This window comes from Lissotriton vulgaris, chromosome 8 (assembly GCF_964263255.1).
Source record: "Lissotriton vulgaris chromosome 8, aLisVul1.2, whole genome shotgun sequence".
Lineage (NCBI taxonomy): Eukaryota > Metazoa > Chordata > Amphibia > Caudata > Salamandridae > Lissotriton > Lissotriton vulgaris.
In genome coordinates, this window is record NC_141696.1 from 625,880,584 (window position 1) to 625,901,775 (window position 21,192).

At 46.4% G+C, this 21,192-nt stretch overlaps 2 protein-coding genes across 2 annotated transcripts in view; one reads left to right on the forward strand and one right to left on the reverse strand.

Moving 5' to 3' along the window:
* APOO (apolipoprotein O) overlaps positions 1 to 10,326 on the reverse strand; it is a 998,307-nt gene extending 987,981 nt beyond the window's left edge. Inside the window, exon 1 of the mRNA XM_086934508.1 lies at positions 10,223 to 10,326. Coding sequence (XP_086790634.1) covers positions 10,223 to 10,246 — 24 coding nt within the window. The 5' untranslated portion in view covers positions 10,247 to 10,326. The remainder of the gene's footprint in view (positions 1 to 10,222) is intronic.
* A 417-nt stretch (positions 10,327 to 10,743) lies between these two features.
* The window catches only part of C8HXorf58 (chromosome 8 CXorf58 homolog), a 767,449-nt gene continuing 757,000 nt past the window's right edge, over positions 10,744 to 21,192 (forward strand). Inside the window, exon 1 of the mRNA XM_086933357.1 lies at positions 10,744 to 10,791. The gene's annotated coding sequence lies outside the window, so the exon portion shown is untranslated. The remainder of the gene's footprint in view (positions 10,792 to 21,192) is intronic.

Below are 21,192 nucleotides of genomic sequence, written 5' to 3' on the forward strand. Positions count from 1 at the left end.
GTTGAAGTTAGGGGGGATTAAGAGGTCTAGGCATGGGGATGAGGATTCATTAAGCCATGATTCTGTTAGAATGGCTATGTCGGTGTTGTTGTTTAGAATGAGTGCGGCGACATCGGCCGCATGCTTCACTGCAGAACGACCGTTGATTAAGAGACCCGTCAGGGCAGGAAGAGGAGTGGTGGCGAGGGTCGGGACGGACAAAGGCACTGGCGTAAGGTTGCTTCTGAGCATTCTTCTATTACTGGGGGGCTGATCTGTGTGGGTCGATAGCCACTGTGTGGATGGGGTGTGCGGCACTCACGTTACTCACATCAGGTAGACAAGGAGAAATAGGGGCTGTGTTAAGGTCCAGAAGGAGGTCCTGGATTTCCTTTTCGGTGAGATCTAGTGGATTAGTTGTGGTGAGGGAGAGGTTATAGGAGAGGACAAGGTCAAAGGTTTCCTCCTCAGACAGGCAGCTAGTGTGCTTGTGCGGGCGCAGATGTCTTGAGGTTGTCGGTAGTGGTCGTTTGGGGAGCTCTGGGATTAGAATGGAGGCAGTCTAGGGCATGAGCTTTGCGAAGGAGAGTTCAGCTAGGTGGAGGAGTTTTGTAAGATCGAGGATGGAGGAATGGAGGTTCTGAATTATTATGGAAGCTCTGGATTGCAAGGAAATTATGTCTGCGGAGTGGGGTGTAGAAGGGCATGGGTGGACTGAAATGGGAGTCGTAGGAGAGGGGGCTTGAGTGTTAGAAGTGTAGGCCTGATCTGGTACAGTAGGAGTCGTTGAGGGGAATGGGGCTTGGTGGCTAGGATGGATTGTGTATGGGGTCATAGAGGGGGTGGCTTGAGTGTTAGCGGGGTGGGTTTGACCTGCTATAGCCCAGGTCATTGGTGACGTAGAGGTAGTGGTCCTGGAGATCGAGGAGGGAGCACGGGGGGAGGGGGTCAGAGGTTCAGTGTTAGGTTCGCTCAGGGCGGTTGAGGGCAGCCTGATAGGGTTAAGGTGCAATGTGATGGGAGCCGTGGATTCCGAGTGGGAGGCGTGGGGGGGTGGACTCATGTGGGGGGGTGGACTCAGGTCCATAGCGAAGGGGACGATTATAGGCATAGTGATGGGATTCGGGTGTTCTGTATTGGGCAAGGGGGTAGGTGTACGGTTTGGCCGGGGGTTGGACGGCGACCCTGTGTCTTGCACATAGTTTCGAAGAGTAATGAAAAGCTCTGAGAATTTGTCAAGGTTTTTGGGTGAGGCTTGGGTCAGTACAATGCCGCTTTTGTAGAGGGTGATGGTGAGGTCAGCTCGAAAATTTGTTGAAGGCGCTATTGTGAGCTTAGTGCCGTAGGGAATGATCCTGGATGAGTGAACATTAAGGAATAATGAGAAAGTGTTACGCCAAGCAGGGATTCTACTGGAGTAAAAAGCCAGGTCATTGGTGATGCTGCCTAAGTCCGCACAGAAACGTAGGTCCGCAATCAGTGTTTCGGGATGGTTTTTCAGGGTGCAGTGTTTTAAGGCTTTTGAGGCATTTTTTGGGAGGTTTGGAGGGTAGACCAGAGTGAAAGCGTTTGGGCCGTAGGCGGTTAAAGCAGGGCCAACCATGATGGCTAGGGATGGGTATGCACGCAGCGAACTGGATCAGTGAGAACCCGACAATGGGGTCATCATCAAATAGTAGTTGTGTGTTAAAAGTAGTCTCAAGGTTTAGATAAGAGACCGTAGACCACTTTCAGATTGAGGAGAGGTAGAGAGCGGTCGATTTCCTGTTGCTGTGGGTAGTGAGAGGTGAAGATGCCCGTCGTCATTTGAATCTGCAGGTTGGGTTAGTGCCACTACAAGATGGCCGCCACAGAGATCGAGGAGAGAGTAGTCCTCTTTCGGTTGCAGTGGGAGGTGAATAAGCAGTCCTGTTTCTGTTGCTGCAGTTAGGGTTTGTGCAGGCTTCTTTCTGTGGAGGCAGTTTGCCTAACAGCGCAGACCTCTTTCTATGGGCACTGATTTGGGGCAGCCATTTTGTCCCAACAACAACATGGTGAATTAGGGCAGAAAATGTTATTCCCCACTTTCCCTTGGCTGAAAGTTTGTGTGAAACTGATATCTATTTATTTGTTTTCTTTAAGCCAACAACAATGGTCACAGAGAATCAGGCGCGCAAAAAACACTCGAAGTGTTAGAGTGAAAGGAGTGCGCCTCGCATCCACTCTGCTTGCCGTCTGCTCCAGAGAGTAAGTGACTAACGGGGAAGCTGTCAGACAGCTCTGAGAGCACTCAGAAGGTAGGCGGCGGTGCAACACGGGAGAGAGAGTAGCAGGCTGACACGAAAGGCAGGAGAGTTCTCCAGAAGCCTTCCTCCTTGCCCCAAATTGCGACTCCTCGCTTTCTATAGATCAGGCAGTCTGCTCTCAGCGGCGTGACCCTCCCGAACCTGTTCTCCAACAGTGCACCTCAGTGTTGCCTCTGGGGTCTCGAGGTAGCCGAGGTGAAACGGGATAACCCTCTCATCAGCAGCGCGATCCCTCCGGCGCCTTACCTTGATCGCCGTGTCTCAGAAACTGCCTCGGGGGTGCGACGGAGCTGGTGGCAAAAAGTCAGGCGATTTCAAACAGCGCAACGTTGAGGCTGTGGAGCGTCTGGCAAAAACCGGGATAGCCTTCTCACAGCGTGACACCTCAAGATACACTCCTCGCTCGCCGCCCCTCAGAGCTGCCTCGTGTGAGTTCTTCGGGTCAGATCCAGGCTATTTCAGGGCTCTTTCTACGGCAAAAATGGCTGCTTCATTTAGGGAGCTTCAGTCGCTCCTCCTCGCTTTTTCTTTCGTCGCTTGGTTGGCCGGTTCGTCTGTGATGTCTCTCCGAGGCCCCAGAGAGAAAGGTATTACAGGGGGTAATGTTGCAGGTTTGGATGGCAGGGTAACACCGGGATATTCACTGGAAAGAGATCCCGACCCTCAGGAGCTCATAGAGAGCACTCCTGTTTAAAAGAGCCCTGGCATCACAAAATGGATGCTGCAGCCACAGACACGAGTCTGGCCTCCTGCTGCTGATCGAAACTCCATCAGGGGAGGCCTGGACAATAGGTTTCCTGTCACTGGGAGGTGTAACCACCTCCCAGACAGGCTTTAGTGTATTGGGGCTGGGTGGGTGCACTCTGAGAGTGCTTTGATGTCTGCAATGAGGGCACACTTGGTCTCCCTGTGCATAGTCCAGTCCAAACCAGCTACCAGCCCCTGCTCTGGCGCGAAACTGGACACAGGAAATGGGTGTAGCCACCCCTCTTTGCAAACCCTCCCATAGGTGGGTCCCCAGAGTATGTCCAACCCCTTTTCTTAGTATAAGTAAGGGACCCCTGGCAACAGGACTTGATATTCCACCTGGACGAAACTCTGAAACTGAATCCTGGAACTTCGAAGCTCAACTAGAGACTAGAGGACGGAAGAATCTCCCTTGGGGTCAAGGAGTGACTCCCCTGCTCAAACAGGCACCAACAAAGCATTTGCCGGTCTGCATCTCCGAAGCTCCCACCGGACTCCGAAGTAATTGCAGCCCAGGAAGAGGATTTCCAGACTTCTCAACGGCCGACCCGAGTCCCCAGCAAAGCTGAGACCTGCAGCCCTCACAAGTGACGTGGAACCTGAATACCTGGACACCGTGCACATTTGCTAAGTGCAATGACTTCCTGAGCATTCCTGAAGTTGTGCTTTGGGTTACTTGTAGCCCAAGCCCGAGCACCATCTGCACCAAAGATTGTGGGCCTACATGCCACAAGTATTCCATGGGCCTGCTTCTTGCATTTCCGCTCGAGGCTCCTTCGCGATCCCTGGTCCGTTGACTGGTGGGTCCCCTCGAAGGTAACGCTACTTTTCCGTGGGCTTCCCTGGGTGCTCAAGACGTGCCCTGACTCCCCACCAAACGGTGAGTCCCTCAGACCTTGCTGGTCTGCACTGAAGCTAATCTCTGCTTTCTGCGTGGGTTGCTGTTGCCAAGGCTTGTTAGGTCCAATCCGGGCACCAACACCACAGCACTCGACATCCTTCATGGGACAGATCGAATCCAGCACCTGGTCATCATCAACGCCTCCTGGTCCTCGCGGCTGAAGAGTCAAGCTTCACCTTCTTCACCTGAACTCACCCGACATCTGTGGGCATTCGACTTGCGTGCCCCTGGTCACTGGCTAGTGACCCAGACTCTGTCCCCTCTGCTTTCAGGTTCTTCTCATCCTCGATCCAGGCTTGGATCACTTTGGACACTTTTCATTCGGTCGCCAGCAGCACTTTGCAGCAGATCGCCATTGAAAACGACGACAAAACCCGACATCAAAAGACACCTATGCACCCGGCTTCCCTAAGTGAGGTAACTCGAGTACTCCGGTGCTTTTGTGGGTGTTGACTCTAGAACCTTCTAGTTCTAAAGGGGTTAGCTCCAAGTCCTCTTCTAAGTGTCCTTTAACTTTAGAATTCCAACCGCAAGTCTCCCCACAGAAGTTAATGGTGATTCGCGGCTGTGTTTAGACACTGCACGCGTCCCCAGTGGATCCCCTGTGTCACTACCTTGGGTGGTTCCTGGTGGCCCCAGCGGTTCTGAAGGCTCTAGGCCTTGTACCTATGCATGTCGTAGTTCTTATACCACTTTATTGATATATGGTTTGGTACGCCCATAGGGCTCAACGTATATTGTGCTAATTTACTGTGTGCTATTAAGTTTACTGAATGTACGTTTGCCTCTAGCCTAGAGACTAGAGGGATGTGTTTAGAATAAATACATATATATATTTTATAAATATACCTGGTGTGGTTCTCCTTTCATTTGGTCATTCACGAGATTATAGACTGGTAAAACAAGCTGCTTTACATTCCTCCAAGACGTAGCCTGAAGGCTGCTCTCCACAGCTACCACTAGGATGGCTTTCTATAAAGGTTGTCTTTAACCTACCATCAATAACGGTCGTTTGGACTGGTGCAAGGTGCCCACTAGAATAGTGGACAGCATATGCCAGACCAACTTCTCACAGTCCCTGTCTAACTACTGGAGTGTAATGTGTTTCACGTTTTTTTAATGTATTGATTTGTTGACCAACCTCAGTTGCTAATTTTGATTCATCAGGAAGCGATTTATGGGCCCCAAATTCACACAAAGAAAAGCGCCAACAATGGGATTTAGCACTTTAGTTGGGCATGCCTCACCTAAATACAGCATTAACCAGACCTTGATTAATATGTTTGGGATTTAATTGCGTGTAGGAAAAAAGCTGTCAGCAAAAAGCATAAAAAAAGGAAAAGGGAAAGGGAAAACAAGATAGAAACTATCAAAGCTGGTGTGTGCGACAGAATGAATGAGTTGGAGGAAACCAGACGCAAGAAGTTGAAAAGGATCAAAGAACACTATAGTGTAAAGGGACTTAGTTAATGAAATGTGGATTGTTATAAATTCAAAACTCAATTAAGATGGACTTAGTTATTGAAATGTGGATTGTGATCATTTTAATACTCAATCAAGGGGGATTGACAAAGGTTATTACGTATAATATTATTACCACAACAATAAATAACATGTATGTTAAGCATACTCTATTTTAACATTTGGTAAGTTAAGCCTTGGTCATCTCAAAATGTTGCTGCTGCTTGCAGCCATCTTTTTAGTACGCAATTATCTTTTGTCTCCGTCTCACCGTGCACACAGACAAATCATGCAAAAGCAACTTTGTAAACAATGTTAACGATGTAATGTCATTTTCCCGGGTACAGAATTCTGTTTTCTTTTCTTTAGATTCCTGCAGTACAATGATCCACTAAGAGAGAATTTTTCCAAGTACTCACCACAATGTGGTAATGGTGATATGGGTTGTGGGCTTACTCTCCCCTGATATTTAGGAGGTGACACTATGATTTATAACATTAATTTATGTCCTAGAGCAGAACTATATTTGGTTCTGCTTCTACATTTCCAGCATTTTATTCTCAGCATCATGCAGTATGTAACCATGAGATTATATACAGATTTCAGAACCCATAATAACTGAAGGAACGTGTGTTAAATTGTAAAAAACACTAGACCGCACACCGGGGAAATATACACTATTAGCTGCCTGCGGCCATGTTAAGATCAGCCTTAGTGCCAATGAGAAGCGAACCGTTTTTAGGTCTCGACCTACAGCATTGCTTTAGCAATGTTTGTCGAGATTATAGTAAGGGCTTTCAAAAGTCTACCCAAACTGCTTGCGGATCGGGTACAGTTCATGTGAGCCAGGCGCGTGCACATCCCAGCCACATCGCACACCATCTGTCTGAGCCTCAGCATAAGACTTCAAAGGAAGCCACTCCCCCGCCCCCGCATCAGACTTCAAAGGAAGCGACCCCCCATGCAATGCTGAGAGCTTGTTATGACCACCTATCTCTGAGTGCACTTTCCCGACCACCTATCTCTGAGTGCACTTTCCCTGCTCCGTAACACAGGCTTCTCCCCTATAACCCTCTTTTCGTTAATTTTACTCCTCTCATCTTTAACCCAGCCCACAGACACACACACACACAGACCCCCCCCCCCCCCCGCCGCTCAATGCAGAGAGCTTCACTGACATTTTCACTTTAATTCGGTTCTGGAAAAGCAAAATGAGTTCATTGACTGTAACATGTCTAAAAGTATTTTAAGGTAAATTTCACACCGTTTTGATTTAAAGTGGAACAATGCATGTGCCTAAATACTAGTACAGCTTTTTCTGATAAAATCGGCGGCGAAAACTCTCTGTGAGAAAATTGATCTCTAGAACCAAGAAAAGTTTCGGTGATGTCATTTTGCAGCACTCATTTAAAAAAATCGTAAATCCTACTTGCTACAAATAAATATAACTCAATTTGAGCCCGAATTGTGAAACGTTAAAAGTCACTCTGAAAACAACAATGCTTTTGCTAGGTGGAAGTTCAATGTGTCACATCACGGCACGCAAGAAACATTTTTGGGGGGGGGGGGGGAAGAGTTGTGCAAGCACGAGGTGGCTAATTGACAGCGTGCTCTTACCGCGTGAACGGAAACATAACATTTTGCAATCCCGAATGTGTAGGAATGTACGGAGGTACAGTTCATGTGAGCCAGGCGCGTGCACATCCCAGCCACATCGCACACCATCTGTCTGAGCCTCAGCATCAGACTTCAAATGAAGCCGCTTCCCTGCCCCGCATCAGACTTCAAAGGAAGCGCCCCCCACACAATGCCGAGAGCTTGTTATGGCCTAGTCCCGACCACCTATCTCCGAGTGCACTTTCCCTGCTCCCTAACACAGGCTTCTCCACTATAACCCTCTTTTCATTAATTTCACACTGCTTTGATTTAAAGTGGAACAATGCATGTGCCTAAATAATAGTACAGCTTTTTCAGATGAAATTGGCGGCGAAAACTCTGTGAGAAAATTGGTCTTGTGCACTTTCCCTGCTCCCTAACACAGGCTTCTCCACTATAACCCTCTTTTCGTTAATTTTACTCAGCTCTCATCTTTAACCCAGCCCACAGACACACACACCCCCCGCCACGCAATGCCGAGAGCTTCACTGACACTTTCACTTTAACTCGGTTCTGGAAACGCAAAATGCGTTCATTGACTGTAACATGTCTAAAAGTATTTTAACCCCTTGCATACTGCCGCGATTCTGTGCCTGTGCGGCACTTTTATTGAGTGGGCGGGTTCATGACGGCCCCCAGCCATCATCAGCACATGAGCACTGTAGTGCATGACGGTTGGGGGCCGTCATCAGCATGCAAGGGGTTAAGGTAAATTTCCCACCGTTTTGATTTAAAGTAGAACAATGCATGTGCCTAAATAGTAGTACAGCTTTTTCGGATGAAATTGGCGGCGAAAACTCTCCGTGAGAAAATTGGTCTCAAGGACCAAGAAATGTTTTGGTGACGTCATTTTGCAGCACTCATTTTTAAAAATCGTAAATCCTACTTGCTACAAATAAATACAACTTAATTTGAGCACAAATTGTGAAATGTTAAAAGTCACTCTGACAACAACAATGTTTTTGCTAGGTGGAAGTTCAATGTGTCACATCACGGCACGCAAGAAACATTCTTTTGGGGGGGGGGGGGGGAGTTGTGCAAGCACGAGGTGGCTAATTGACAGCGTGCTCTTACCGTGTGCACGGAAACATGACATTTTGCAATCTCGAATGTGTAGGAATGTACGGAGTGAGCACTCGGAGAACAGACGTCTCGCGGAATGACAGATGAGAACTGCATGGTGGAAATTCTCCTGTTAACTTTAAAACGGCTCTTGGGATGGCTTCACGGCGGAGGAATGCGCCTAGCCCATATCATTTCATTCTATCGGACCTTGACCCGCGCCAAGTAAATGAAAACAACTGCCTTCAGAGACATTGTGGCCCAACCTCACTCACCCTCGCACCCTCACCCACCCTCACTCACCCTCGCACACCCTCACCAGCATAGCATAACATAGCATAGCATAACAAAACATAGCATAGCATAACAAAACACAGCATAGCATAACAAAAAAAGCATAGGATAGCAATACATAGTATAGCATAACAAAACAAAGCACAGGATAGCAAAAAAACATAGAAAAACAAAACATAGCAAAACAAAACAAAGCATAGCATAACATAACATACCAAAGCATAGCAAAACAAAACATAGCATAGTATAACAACACATAGCATAGCACAACAAAACAGCATAACAAAACAGCATAACAAAACAAAGCATAGTATAACATGACAAAGCATAGCAAAACAAAACATAGCATAGCATACCAAAACATAGCATAACAAAACATAGCATAGCATAACAAAACATAGCATAGCATAACAAAACATAGCATAGCATAACAAAACATAGCATAGCATAACAAAACAGCATTGCATAACAAAACAAAGCATAGGATAGCAAAACTAAACATAGCATAGCATAACAAAACAAAGCATAGGATAGCAAAACAAATCATAGCATAACAAAACATAGCATAACAAAACATAGCATAACAAAACATAGCATAACAAAACTTAGCATAACAAAACTTAGCATAACAAAACTTAGCAAAACAAAACTTAGCAAAACACAACAAAACATAGTATAGCTTAACAAAACAACAAAACATAGCATTGCAAAACAAAACATATAATAGCATAGCAAAACATAGCATAGGATACCAAACACAACAAAACATAGCATAGCATAACAAAACATAGCATAGCAAAACAAAGCATAATAAAACACAACAAAACATAGCATAACAAAACAGCATAGCATAACAAAACAGCATAGCATAGCATAACAAAACATAGTTTAGCAAAACATAGCATAACAAAACATAGCATAGCATAGCATAACAAAACACAGCATAGCATAGCATAACAAATCAAAGCATAGGATAGCAAAACATAGCATAGCATAACAAAACAAAACATAGGATAGCAAAACAAAACATAGGATAGCATACAGCATCACTCATCCCCACCACAGCATCACTCGGGGGCACCACAACATCACTATGCACTACCACAGCATCACTGAACGCCACAGCATCACTCGTTAGCCATCACAACATCACTCAGAGCCACCACAGAATCAATCTGTGCAACCATTCAACAACTGGTTCAAATATGTTCTCTCAATGTTTCAACCTTTATTACAAATGTAACAAAAATATGTTAATATTTCACTTCTGTTCTTGGATTTTCGTCACAATAAAATACACTGAACATAATCTTCACAAAAGTTATTTACAAAAGTTTAAGCTATTGCCATTATAAATTACAATAAATTTTATTTAAGTATTAGTTATTAAAAAAAATTAGAAACCATTGTTATTTGTAATATCAATACATGTAAGTCACGTAAATACAACACATATTGCATTACAAATGCTATAGGTGTCACATTTGCGAAAGTTATAACTATTGGCATTGTAAATGACAAAGCTATTAATTTCGCTATTTTCAAAAACAAAAACCTGAATAAAAAATGTGTCATTCACAATACCAATAGCTCAAACTTTCCTAATGCGAGACCTATTGCATTGCAAATGCTTGTTTAAGACTATTTTCTTGCCTGATTTCAACATGGCCACTGCTCGGGTGACTGTATCTGATTACAACCCTATAATATACTCTTTCAAACGATTCATCGCCGTGACCTCCACAGTTTCGTTTAAGACTTAAGCGGAGTGCTCCGAAAGATAGGATTTTATTTGACCATAATCCTTTTCCCCTCAACAACACCCTCCCCGTCTCACCTTCAACATGGTTATCCCAAGCATTCGTTGCAAACACCAAGAGTACGGGAACTAGCCAAGGACAAACTTCCGGCACACGAATCCTAATATGGTTAAGACGTTGATAGACAAAAAAGAGGGACAAAAATCGTGATTGGTTGCTGCTCTCCTCCCATTATGCTGCTGCTAATGGAGCATCGAAGTGTGTTTTAAGGGGTCTTTTAATTTCTACCTCTTGATAAAAACACATTCTAGTCGTGGGAACAATAACTGAAAAAAAAATATAACACACTAGAGGCTATTGAACATTTAATTCTCCGTTAGCAAACAGATGTTCCGAACAAACTTCCCAAAATAAATTGCATTACTGTGTGGGTGAAAGGGGGTGGAACGTAGAACATTTGAAGGCAGTGAATTGCGATCAACAGTAACGTGCACGCAATATAAAATAAATACTGGTGTTCGTTTGCAACGCTGTCCAATTCCTTTTTCTATTTCCAGGAAATGACGCATTTATAACCCCGCCCTCCCGGCTGCCAGGCAACAACAGACGCGCAGAACTTCATACATAATGCAGCATCTATTCTATGGTGAGTACTTCTAACTGGATAGGTTGAGTTGCGCTCTCCGTGCGTTTGCACTTCCCGGTTTCCAGCAATCAACGTATTTTAGTTGGATTATATGATGTGAAATTCTACTTTTAATCGCTTATGTGTATCTGTGGCAGCAACGCAAGTTACATTTGGTATCAGAGCGCTGGGTGGTGTGCTGAATTGTCTAGGATCTGTACTTGTATTACAGTTTTTATATTACGTTTACCAGTGGTTACTGATTACCTTTTTAAAAAAAATCTTTATTTACCTTTTATAACACATCATAGCATTAGAAACATAGTTGTTCAGTCTTGACAAAACAATCGTAGAAAGTGCCGCATATCATACAGTGATAATACACGTTAGCTTGGCCTGCATCATCAATCCAAAGAATAACGGCTAGGGTAATAGCATTAAAATCAAAAGTACAGTTACCACGGCCCCTCTCTCATCCCCGATCTTACCTTTCGCCGCTCTACAGCGGGGTCACATACCCTATGAACCCAAGTATAACAGAAGAGTCCATGTAGAGAAAGGCAACCAAGCAACACCAGACCCGGAATCTCACATGGCATCCAGTGCTAGAGGAGCATGAATCGACCCCAGTAGGTGTGATGCCCTGTTCCAGCTGTGAGTTGGCATTGTGCCAAATGTTCTCCACATATGCCCTGTAGGGGCCCCAAATGTCCTTGGTGTCGGGGTGCCCACTTCGGGAGGGTGCACTACGCAGCATGCACAATGAATGACAGTGGGGGCACTAGGAACATTTGAAAAACTGGACAACCACACACTGTGAATGCAGGTCGGACCGGAAGTCCCGAGCGACTCCTGTCCTTTTATTTATAGCCTTCTGGCCACGCCTGGTCAGAAGGTGCTACAATGTGTGTATGTGGTTCCGGGGCTCAGCCGAGACCCTCGGACCACAAAAGCGCTACATCCCTTCCCAAGTTAGTCTTTTAACCACAACCAGATTAATGAACATTAACAGGCAAAGTCCGCCAGCGTCTGGTTGGGTCTTGGATTAGGTCGGAGATCATATCGTTGCCTCCCTCTTGCTGGTGTTCGAGTGTCATTTAGTCGGGGAGGAGATTGCGACGGCGGCACAGTTGCATCGGTGAGTGATTCTGTGCGGGCATGCTCTTCACTACTTTCCGTGGGTTCGCCCGCTAGTGGTTCATCAGCTCGCTCTTCACAACCAAGGTCAGATGGAATTCGTTTGAACCACGAGATGTTACGTGTCACCTCCTCTCCATTTCCCTGCACTGTGATTGCCATTCCTTTTGTGTTTTTGATGGTCCAGAGTGAAGGACTGGGCTAATTTAAGGCCCAGCGGTGCCAGGGGACAACACCTGAAACCTTCGTGGGGATACCTGTTCCGGCGTACAAATTACAGAGACACAGGACACTTCCTTCGGCGTCAAAGATCAGCGTTTATTTACTGCAGGGACACAGAAATCGCTAGAAGTACAACATAGTGTAGGTTCAGAGAGTCTGCTTCAAATTGCAAAAGTGGATCGCTCCTTTTATACACATTTTAGCCATTGCACAACATAACGAACAAAAGGTTACAACTCAGTTCCCACAGTAAACTTCAAAAGGATCGCATTCATGTTTTCAGAAGCCCGGAACATAATTACAGAGACATGTCGGTTCCCAACTGTAAAAGCACACTATCCCACCATTAGGCACATTCCATTCTAATCATAAACGACCCAAGAGAAGGGACAGAAACAGGTGCAAGGAAACAAAGACAGAACGGATTGAAAAGAGTGTGGGGGCATTATCGGAAGCGTGATCACAGGATCAAAGGATTCGAGCCTAACGCATGCAAGGCTGAAACAATAGACCGGCACGGCAAGATGAGCCTCGAGCGGAGCCATCTGCTTTTGCCGTGTCATTCCCCTAGTCATAAAGGCACACTCAAAGGAATATGTATCTTCCGCAAGAGCTTGGAAATCCCAGGGTCATCAAGCGGACATTGTCCGTTCTACGGCTACGTGAGGGCAAGAAACAAAATGGACGCCACATCTAAAATGGAACCCATAGGTTCAGATGAAAAACCCGTAAATAAGACGAACCCTTCCAAGTAGTGTAGCGAAAACACGTACACCTACTAATCTCGTCATTTACGGTTCGTAGATACCAAACTCATCCATATCTGACCAAGCCCAAAACGTCGTTCCGATTCTTACGGAACCTCAGACGCTCCTTTTGCCCTCATGTAGGCAAGCACTAGTCGATATCAGAATCAATATCGATATTCATCAGATCGTTTAGATGTTGCTGGAACATTATTCTATCCATCAATGTCTCTCTGGTAACAGATGGTCTTCTTATACACGTTGTAGCACAGAGGCTACATAAGGCTGGACCACACTGTACACAAAGACAACACGTGAACAGAAACATCACAAAAACCCCTACAATCATCAGAATCTTCCAACCCCAAGTCGACATCAGACCCCAAAACCATCCTAGAAGCGTCCAATCACCTTCGTCCACGTGTATGGACTCGGAGATTTTATGCAACTTCGAGATTGCTTGATAAACAGTTGGAGCATTATCAGGTATGAAAATACAGCAGCTCGAATGGATCACCTTGCACACACCACCTCTATCTGCAAGTACAACATCTAGAACCATACGGTTCTGTAATGTCATTAGTCTATCCGCTTGAAGCTCTGCTGTCATGTTACCGAGAGCACTTGCAGTTATGTTAGCAGTTGATTCTACCACACGAGTCAACTGTCTCAGGTTCCTACTATTGACCATAGGTCCCCAAAACGGTAGGAAACCCTTAAAGAAGTCTCCTGCTTCTTGACCGGCAGTATCCTCTTTGCTAATAACGCCTCTCACAACTCTCGTCGTGTGATAGTCTGAGGCAACTGTAAAAGTCGGTGGCAAAAGATTTGCGATATAACAGGTGCCCGAGAAGTCACGGGGCAACCACGTATAAGCGCGATCATAGCACACAAAATAGGTACCTTTGGCAGTCAGAAATACAGGGGAAGAGAGCATCGGTAAAACGTATGTCTCAGTACAAGCGCTCTTCCCAAGCTGAGCTCTCGGATTTCGACCAAGACCTTGCAGACAGAAATGACCAAGGTGAGGTACAATCTAGATTGGAGATGAGCACTTAAGCTGTCTATCACCTACTGAAATACTGTACTCAGCCTCACTCAGATCCTTGTAGGCTCGCACCTCCTCCTCTGGAATAAGCGATGCATCAAAAATATCTCTATCCAAATCAGCAATCGCTATCGTTAAGGACTTGTGGTACGGGCCAGAACCAAGATCTGTAGAACGTGGCTCTCGACGGGGGTAGGAATCTAGTGCACTACAGAACATGGTTTGAAATGCCCGAGCTGACCCCTGGGAGCTGTAGGGAAGAACTAAATACGGAATACCCTTATCCATGGTATGTGGCATTAACCCACACACCCAACAATTGGTAGTGTTCATCACCAACTGATGCTGATGCAAAAGTTGGACAAAGGAAGTATTCATAAATTCCGCAGTCTAACTTGTTCATGTTGGGGCAGAAGAGGAAAAGAATGTGGAGAGATAGTGGGAACGAGAACAGAATTCAGATCATGAGAAGGGGAAATAGGTGAAGTGGAAGGCAACAGGAGCTGAATCCCAAAATACACTCCACCCACCAATAACATAGACACAGTTAGGAACACGGTGGGACACGGACTACAAATTGTTACCTATGCCGACGACACACAGCTGGTTGTCTCCCTCTCGCGTGCACCCGGTCTTGCCATGGACAGTTTCAGGGCTTGCATGCAAGATCTTGCTACCTGGATGTCCACTAATTGCCTGAAATTAAATGGCAACAAGACCGAGGTGCTCGTGGTGGGAGGCAGCCCATCTGTCTGGACGTCGGCATGGTGGCCACCATGCCTAGGCGAGGCCCCCACACCTCGGAAAGAAGTCAGAAATCTCGGGGTCTGGCTAGATACTGACCTGTCCTTCGGACCACAGATTAACAGGGTGACGGGCATTTGCTTCAGCATTCTAAAAACTCTGCGGAAAGTCCTAATTCTCCTTCCTACGGCCGCCCGCAGAACGCTGGTGCATGCCCTAGTCACCTCACGCTTGGACTTTGGCAACCTACTCTATTTGGGAGCTACCTGTAAAGCGATAAATCGACTTCAGGTGCTACAGAATGCTGCAGCTCGCCTCATCTTAAACCTCCCAAAAAGATCGAACTCCAAGGCCGCCCTCCAGTCACTCCATTGGCTGCCAGTGAGGAGCAGAGTTGAATTTAAGTCCCTCTGTACCTGCCACCGTATCCTCGCTAAAAAAGCGCCAGCACCACTCCAGAACCTTATTACAAGGTATGCACCAACTCGTGCACTGCGCTCCTCGCATGGAGGCTTACTTAAGGTCCCTAGGGTGAAAAAGGCCCGTATGGGAGGAAGATCCTTCCGATACCTGGCGGCAAAAAGCTGGAATAATTTACCTCTCAATCTCCGTCTGGACCCCTCCGAATCTAGTTTCCGGAGGAAATTAAAAACTTACCTCTTTTCAAAATAAGTGGGCTCCTCCCCTACTTCTCCTTCAGAGTGCTTCAGTTCAGCGCGGGGACACGCATTCTGCGTAACCAGGCGCTCTAGAAATGCCCCTTAATAATAATAATAATAATAATAGGAACAACATGAAAATTTGAAACAGAAAACACTTTGTTTGAAAAATCTTACGCAACTTAGATCTTTGCGCCGACATCATCTCTATTTCTGACAGCTTAGAGAACTCCATCCTCTAAAGACCGTCCGTAACGTTCTTGACGCACCTGATTCTGAGTAGCAATTTGTCAATTCCCGGGAGTTCCCAGAAACCGACAAAAGTAACCGACCTAGTGTCAGAAACCTGCCAAACAGAAGTAGGTACCCGTACGGCCCTACGGCCAACCCAGATGGTAGGTTTAATCAATTAAGCGTTCAATTTCATATAAGTCTCCTAGCTGCACAGAAAAGGAACACACGTAATATATAAAACAAAATTAAAGAACTCAAGATCAGGAAAAATGCAAATATCCACAGTGTTCATAGCAACAGAAAGGGGTTAATGTAAATTCGAAAACAAAAAAAGGAATATTTTATTTGTCCTTAGTCACGCGATCGAAGGAAATATCAGCATTTTCCAGGTCGGGTTTGTTCTTCAAACAATGGTTCTGGTGGCAAGACAGAGTTCGATTGTTCAGGTGACTGTTCAAAACTTGAATTCTCCAATGCTGAGGACAAAGGTACAGTTCCAGATGATTCAACAAACGTATCTGGCTGAGCTGGATCGATCTCTACAGGTTGAGCATCACTAAATGGCACATACTTTGGGATGACATCGGTTTCAGTCGGGGCAAACCCTTTCCTTATCCAAACTTTCTGGAAGTGTGGCAAAATTGGAGGATTGGCAGTAGCATCACCTGGCATCCACACTGGGGGGACCTCTCGCATGGGATACTGACCAGATTTCATTTTCGAATCACCGGAGTCGTCGTCAAATGACACCCGTGAAGGCACTATGGACCTAAAAGCTAACAAACGCTCTAGTGCGCGCCGTACATCACCACCTACAATCATACCGTTCGAAAACTGACTCTGAAGTTCAGTCATATCGGGCGGTACGATATCTAGCTCATCATTTTCCCACTCTTCTCTCAATGATTTGCACATCTCTTCGAACACGAATCTCTGTGTGGGCTCATTAAACTGAGAGAACGTCTCGAAAACTATGCGTGAAGTGTACTTAGCAGGGTGTCTAATCCACCTACGCGCCATAGATATCAACATCTCACTCTCCTTTACACCAGGCATTTGACTCCGTCTCTGAGAATTTTCAGAGGCATCGGATTCAAATAACGATCCGAAAAATTGAAGAATAGAGATTAGCAACAGAATTAGGTATACGTTTACGAACAGAAGGAGAAGAGGAAAGAAGAACAGGAGCAACAATGTTAGGACTAAACGTAGGAGTAGTAGAAGTAGCCAAGATAACAGGAGTAGTAGGAACAGTAGACTGAGAAGTTACGGGCAGAGGAGCAGTAGGAAGAAGAGGTAGTAAAGGAACAGAGCCCACGTGAGGAACAAGGGGATTTGGAGGAACAGGACCAACTACAGGCTGACCAGCAGCCGCCGAAACAACAGGCGGAAGAACAGGAGGAACTATAGGGGCTATAGTACCCTGTACATAAGGGGGTGGTGACTTTAGTAAATAAGATAACAAAGGATCCTCTTTCGATTCTCCTTCCTTCTTTTCAGAACTTGACGGTAAAACCGGATAACATTTATCCACCGCCATGCTATGCTGTCTGATAGAAACTTCCCTTTCCTTCTCCGCCTTGTCTCGCTGATGCTGTTCTGCACCTTGCATTATCGAAATGATACCCTCTCTCTTATTTTTCTTAGTCAGCTTGATTTCTTTCTGTCTTGCCTCTTCACGCCATAACCTAAAGGAATCAAACATTTCTGGCCTAGCTTTCTTTTCAAACAATTTCGCTTCGAGATTATCTAAAATCTCATTTTCAAAACTACCATGGGGTGGCCAACTAAGGACACCATCTTTTCTCGTATAACGGATCCAAAATGCGTTATATACAATGGGGCCCACTCCATGTCTACTATAGAGCTCATAAATCTGAGTTCCAACTGGAGGTATCGGACATGAGTCCTCCAACCGGGAATCTGTGTTGCAACATCTAAGGAAACCAAACAAAATACTACGGCCAGGCATCGTGCACACTCACCGAGTTTCAAACTTCAAGTGTTATCGAATTATGATATCCTCGCAAAAATACGAGACCCTCGGTTTTTGGCAATTGCAATTGTCAAACAAAAAAAACCCCAACAACTAAGGACCAAAAATGCAATGGAACCATGCAATCAACCAAATTTCAACAACAACAACCAAGTTTCAAAGTACGAAGCAAATGTCAAGCAAATGCCAAGTTTTCAAATTTGAAACAAATGTCCCTAAAAAGGAACTAAAGAGCTAACTGGGAGCGACCCACAAATACTTAACTGAAAGAACAATGGCGTCACCAGGAAGGCCCGTCTATCGTCTCGCCGTACAAAGGACTATGCCAGGCGCCAAAACAGGTCGACAGTCAGGGCATCAGTCCGTCGCAGCCGTCGGGAAGCGGGAATCTTCGCGGGAAAAATCTTCGGACCACTTATTTCGACAACAAGATCGATGAAGCGGGATGCACCTTCCCTCGGAGATTTCACACGAAGTTCCTCACGATCGTCAGGCTTTGGACCGGTACCACATGATGTCGCCCCACGTTGGGCGCCAACTGAAGGACTGGGCTAATTTAAGGCCCAGCGGTGCCAGGGGACAACACCTGAAACCTTCGTGGGGATACCTGTTCCGGCGTACAAATTACAGAGACACGGGACACTTCCTTCGGCGTCAAAGATCAGCGTTTATTTACTGCAGGGACACAGAAATCGCTAGAAGTACAACATAGTGTAGGTTCAGAGAGTCTGCTTCAAATTGCAAAAGTGGATCGCTCCTTTTATACACATTTTAGCCATTGCACAACATAACGAACAAAAGGTTACAACTCAGTTCCCACAGTAAACTTCAAAAGGATCGCATTCATGTTTTCAGAAGCCCGGAACATAATTACAGAGACATGTCGGTTCCCAACTGTAAAAGCACACTATCCCACCATTAGGCACATTCCATTCTAATCATAAACGACCCAAGAGAAGGGACAGAAACAGGTGCAAGGAAACAAAGACAGAACGGATTGAAAAGAGTGTGGGGGCAATATCGGAAGCGTGATCACAGGATCAAAGGATTTGAGCCTAACGCATGCAAGGCTGAAACAATAGACCGGCACGGCAAGATGAGCCTCGAGCGGAGCCATCTGCTTTTGCTGTGTCATTCCCCAAGTCATAAAGGCACACTCAAAGGAATATGCATCTTCCGCAAGAGCTTGGAAATCCCAGGGTCATCAAGCGGACATTGTCCGTTCGCCGGCTACGTGAGGGCAAGAAACAAAATGGATGCCACATCTAAAATGGAACCCATAGGTTCAGATGAAAAACCCGTAAATAAGACAAACCCTTCCAAGTAGTGTAGCGAAAACACGTACACCCACTAATCTCGTCATTTACGGTTCGTAGATACCAAACTCATCCATATCTGACCAAGCCCAAAACGTCGTTCCGATTCTTACCGAACCTCAAGAGTTCAGCCTCATATAGAGTGCGGAATTTCCCGCCGGGTCGTCTGGCTCGGATTAGTACGGTGTCTCCTGGTGCGAGCGCTCGTCCCTGAGCTCTCCGCTTCCTGCTCGCTCTGTCGTTGTTCTGCCTTCTCCTTTCTTGGGTGTCCTCAGGGGAGTATGGTTCAGGTCTCCAGTCTTCGGCCATCGGAAGTAAATCCTTTCTTGATCCTGCAAGCATGAGCGACCATGGTGACCTCTGAGTGGTGCTGTGAGGCGTACTTCGATACTCTATGAGGAAGCGTTGGAGCGCACTCTCAGGATCAGTACCTTCCATTGCGGCGATCCTCAGGACCTTGTTGATTGTCGCATGAATCGTTCAGCCTCGCCATTGGCTTGTAGCCATTGTGGGGTGATGCGATGATGTTTCACTCCTAATCCTCGCAGGAATTCTTTGAAGTCACTCCCTTGAAATGGGGGTCCGTTGTCAGTCTTGAGAATTTGCGGGATTCCAAACATAGCAAAGACTTTGTTCAGGATCGGCTGAATGCTCAAAAAGCTAGTGGATGCAGCCACTTCCACAATGGGGTATTTTGTGTAACTGTCTATGAGCACTACCGTTACCTTCCCGTCTGGGAAACTGCCAAAGTCTAGGCTGACCCATGACCATGGGGCGGGCGCCGGGTCTTCTGTGATTATGGGTGCCTGTGCTTCAGGGGCACTGGTCAGCTGGCATGCCCGGCAATTCTGTACCACTTTGTCGACGTCACTCTCAGGAAACCACACCTTCTCGCGCATTCTGGCCTTCATGCGTCGGGTACCTTGATGTCCTGAGTGGGCCAGCACAGTTGCTTGCTCCTGGAGGGTCAGAGGTATTACAATTCGGCGCCCTCTCAATATCAGACCATTCTCTGCTATGCTGAGTTCATTGTGTACCTTCCAAAACTTCCCCAGACAGGATCGATCTACTTCACTCCAATCCTGGGTGTTTCGTAGAAATCCGTCCCAGGATCCTGCTTGAATTGCTTCCACAACTCTTCGAATCACTGTGTCATTGTGGTACTGATTCATTTTCGTCGGTGCTGACAGTGCTTGGGGACACGATCCTTGGGCTATCATGTTCACTGACTCTTCTAGTTGGGCATCCTGCTCTTCTTCTGTCATCGCCCCCGCAGCCGGGTGTCAAGATAGGAAATCGGCCACCGGGTCTGTAAACGAGCTCCATCTGATATTGTTGTATTTGGATTGCCCATCGTTCAATTCGAGGCGGTGAATGAGGCGCGGTTCCTTTGAACAGGGGTATCAAGGGTTGATGGTCGGTGACCATTCGGAATGGGCATCCGGTGATGTATAAGTGAAAATGGTTGCACGCCCATTTGACAGCTAAGGCTTCTCTCTCTATCTGGGAGTATCTTGCTTCCGTTGCAGTGAGTGCTTTGCTGGCAAAAGCTAGAGGGGCCCACATGCCTGGTTCTGTCTCCTGGGTCAGTAATGCTCCCAGACCAACCGGGCTGGCGTCTACTAGTATCTCCGTTCGTTTCGACGTGTCGAAGTACGCCATGGTGGTTCCGTCTAGGAGGGCGTCTTTGATTTTGTTGAACGCTTCTTCCTCGTCTTGGTCCACTTCCAGAGGCTATCTGTCTTTGTCAGGTTACGAAGAGGTTCTGCGATGGTTGCTAGGCCGGGGATAAACCTTGCGCAGTATTGGGCCATGCCCAGGAAGCTCCCTACTTCAGACGCTGTCATCGGAGCCGGGGCATGCTTGAAGGCGTGGGACTTCCGGGGGTCTACCCTGACTCCTTCAGCATCGTTGTCGTTTAAGTTTGTGCCATGCACAGCTGGTAGTGGAGACTGGCTGTATATCCTTAGGGTCCATGGGTACACCCTTTGGTAGGACCGCGGCTAGCTGGTCAGGGATAGCGAAATCCACTTCCGGGCGGAGGAAAGGGATCCTGGCGTCAGGATGATACTATGTGAAGTCATAGCTGCATTGAGCCCTAAGATAGTATAGATGGAGATTCAGCACTCCATATACTCCCCTCTCATAGGGTAGGGTGAGAACCTGCTAGCGGACGCGCGCCTGTTTGCCCCCCCCCCTCCCCTTAGCAAACGTAGTAGGTGCGTACGTATATTTGAAAAGAAAAGAAACTGTTTGGGAGGGGAATGGGGATGTTGTTAAGATATAACAATTTGGGAAGGACTACCATCTTGATAATAGC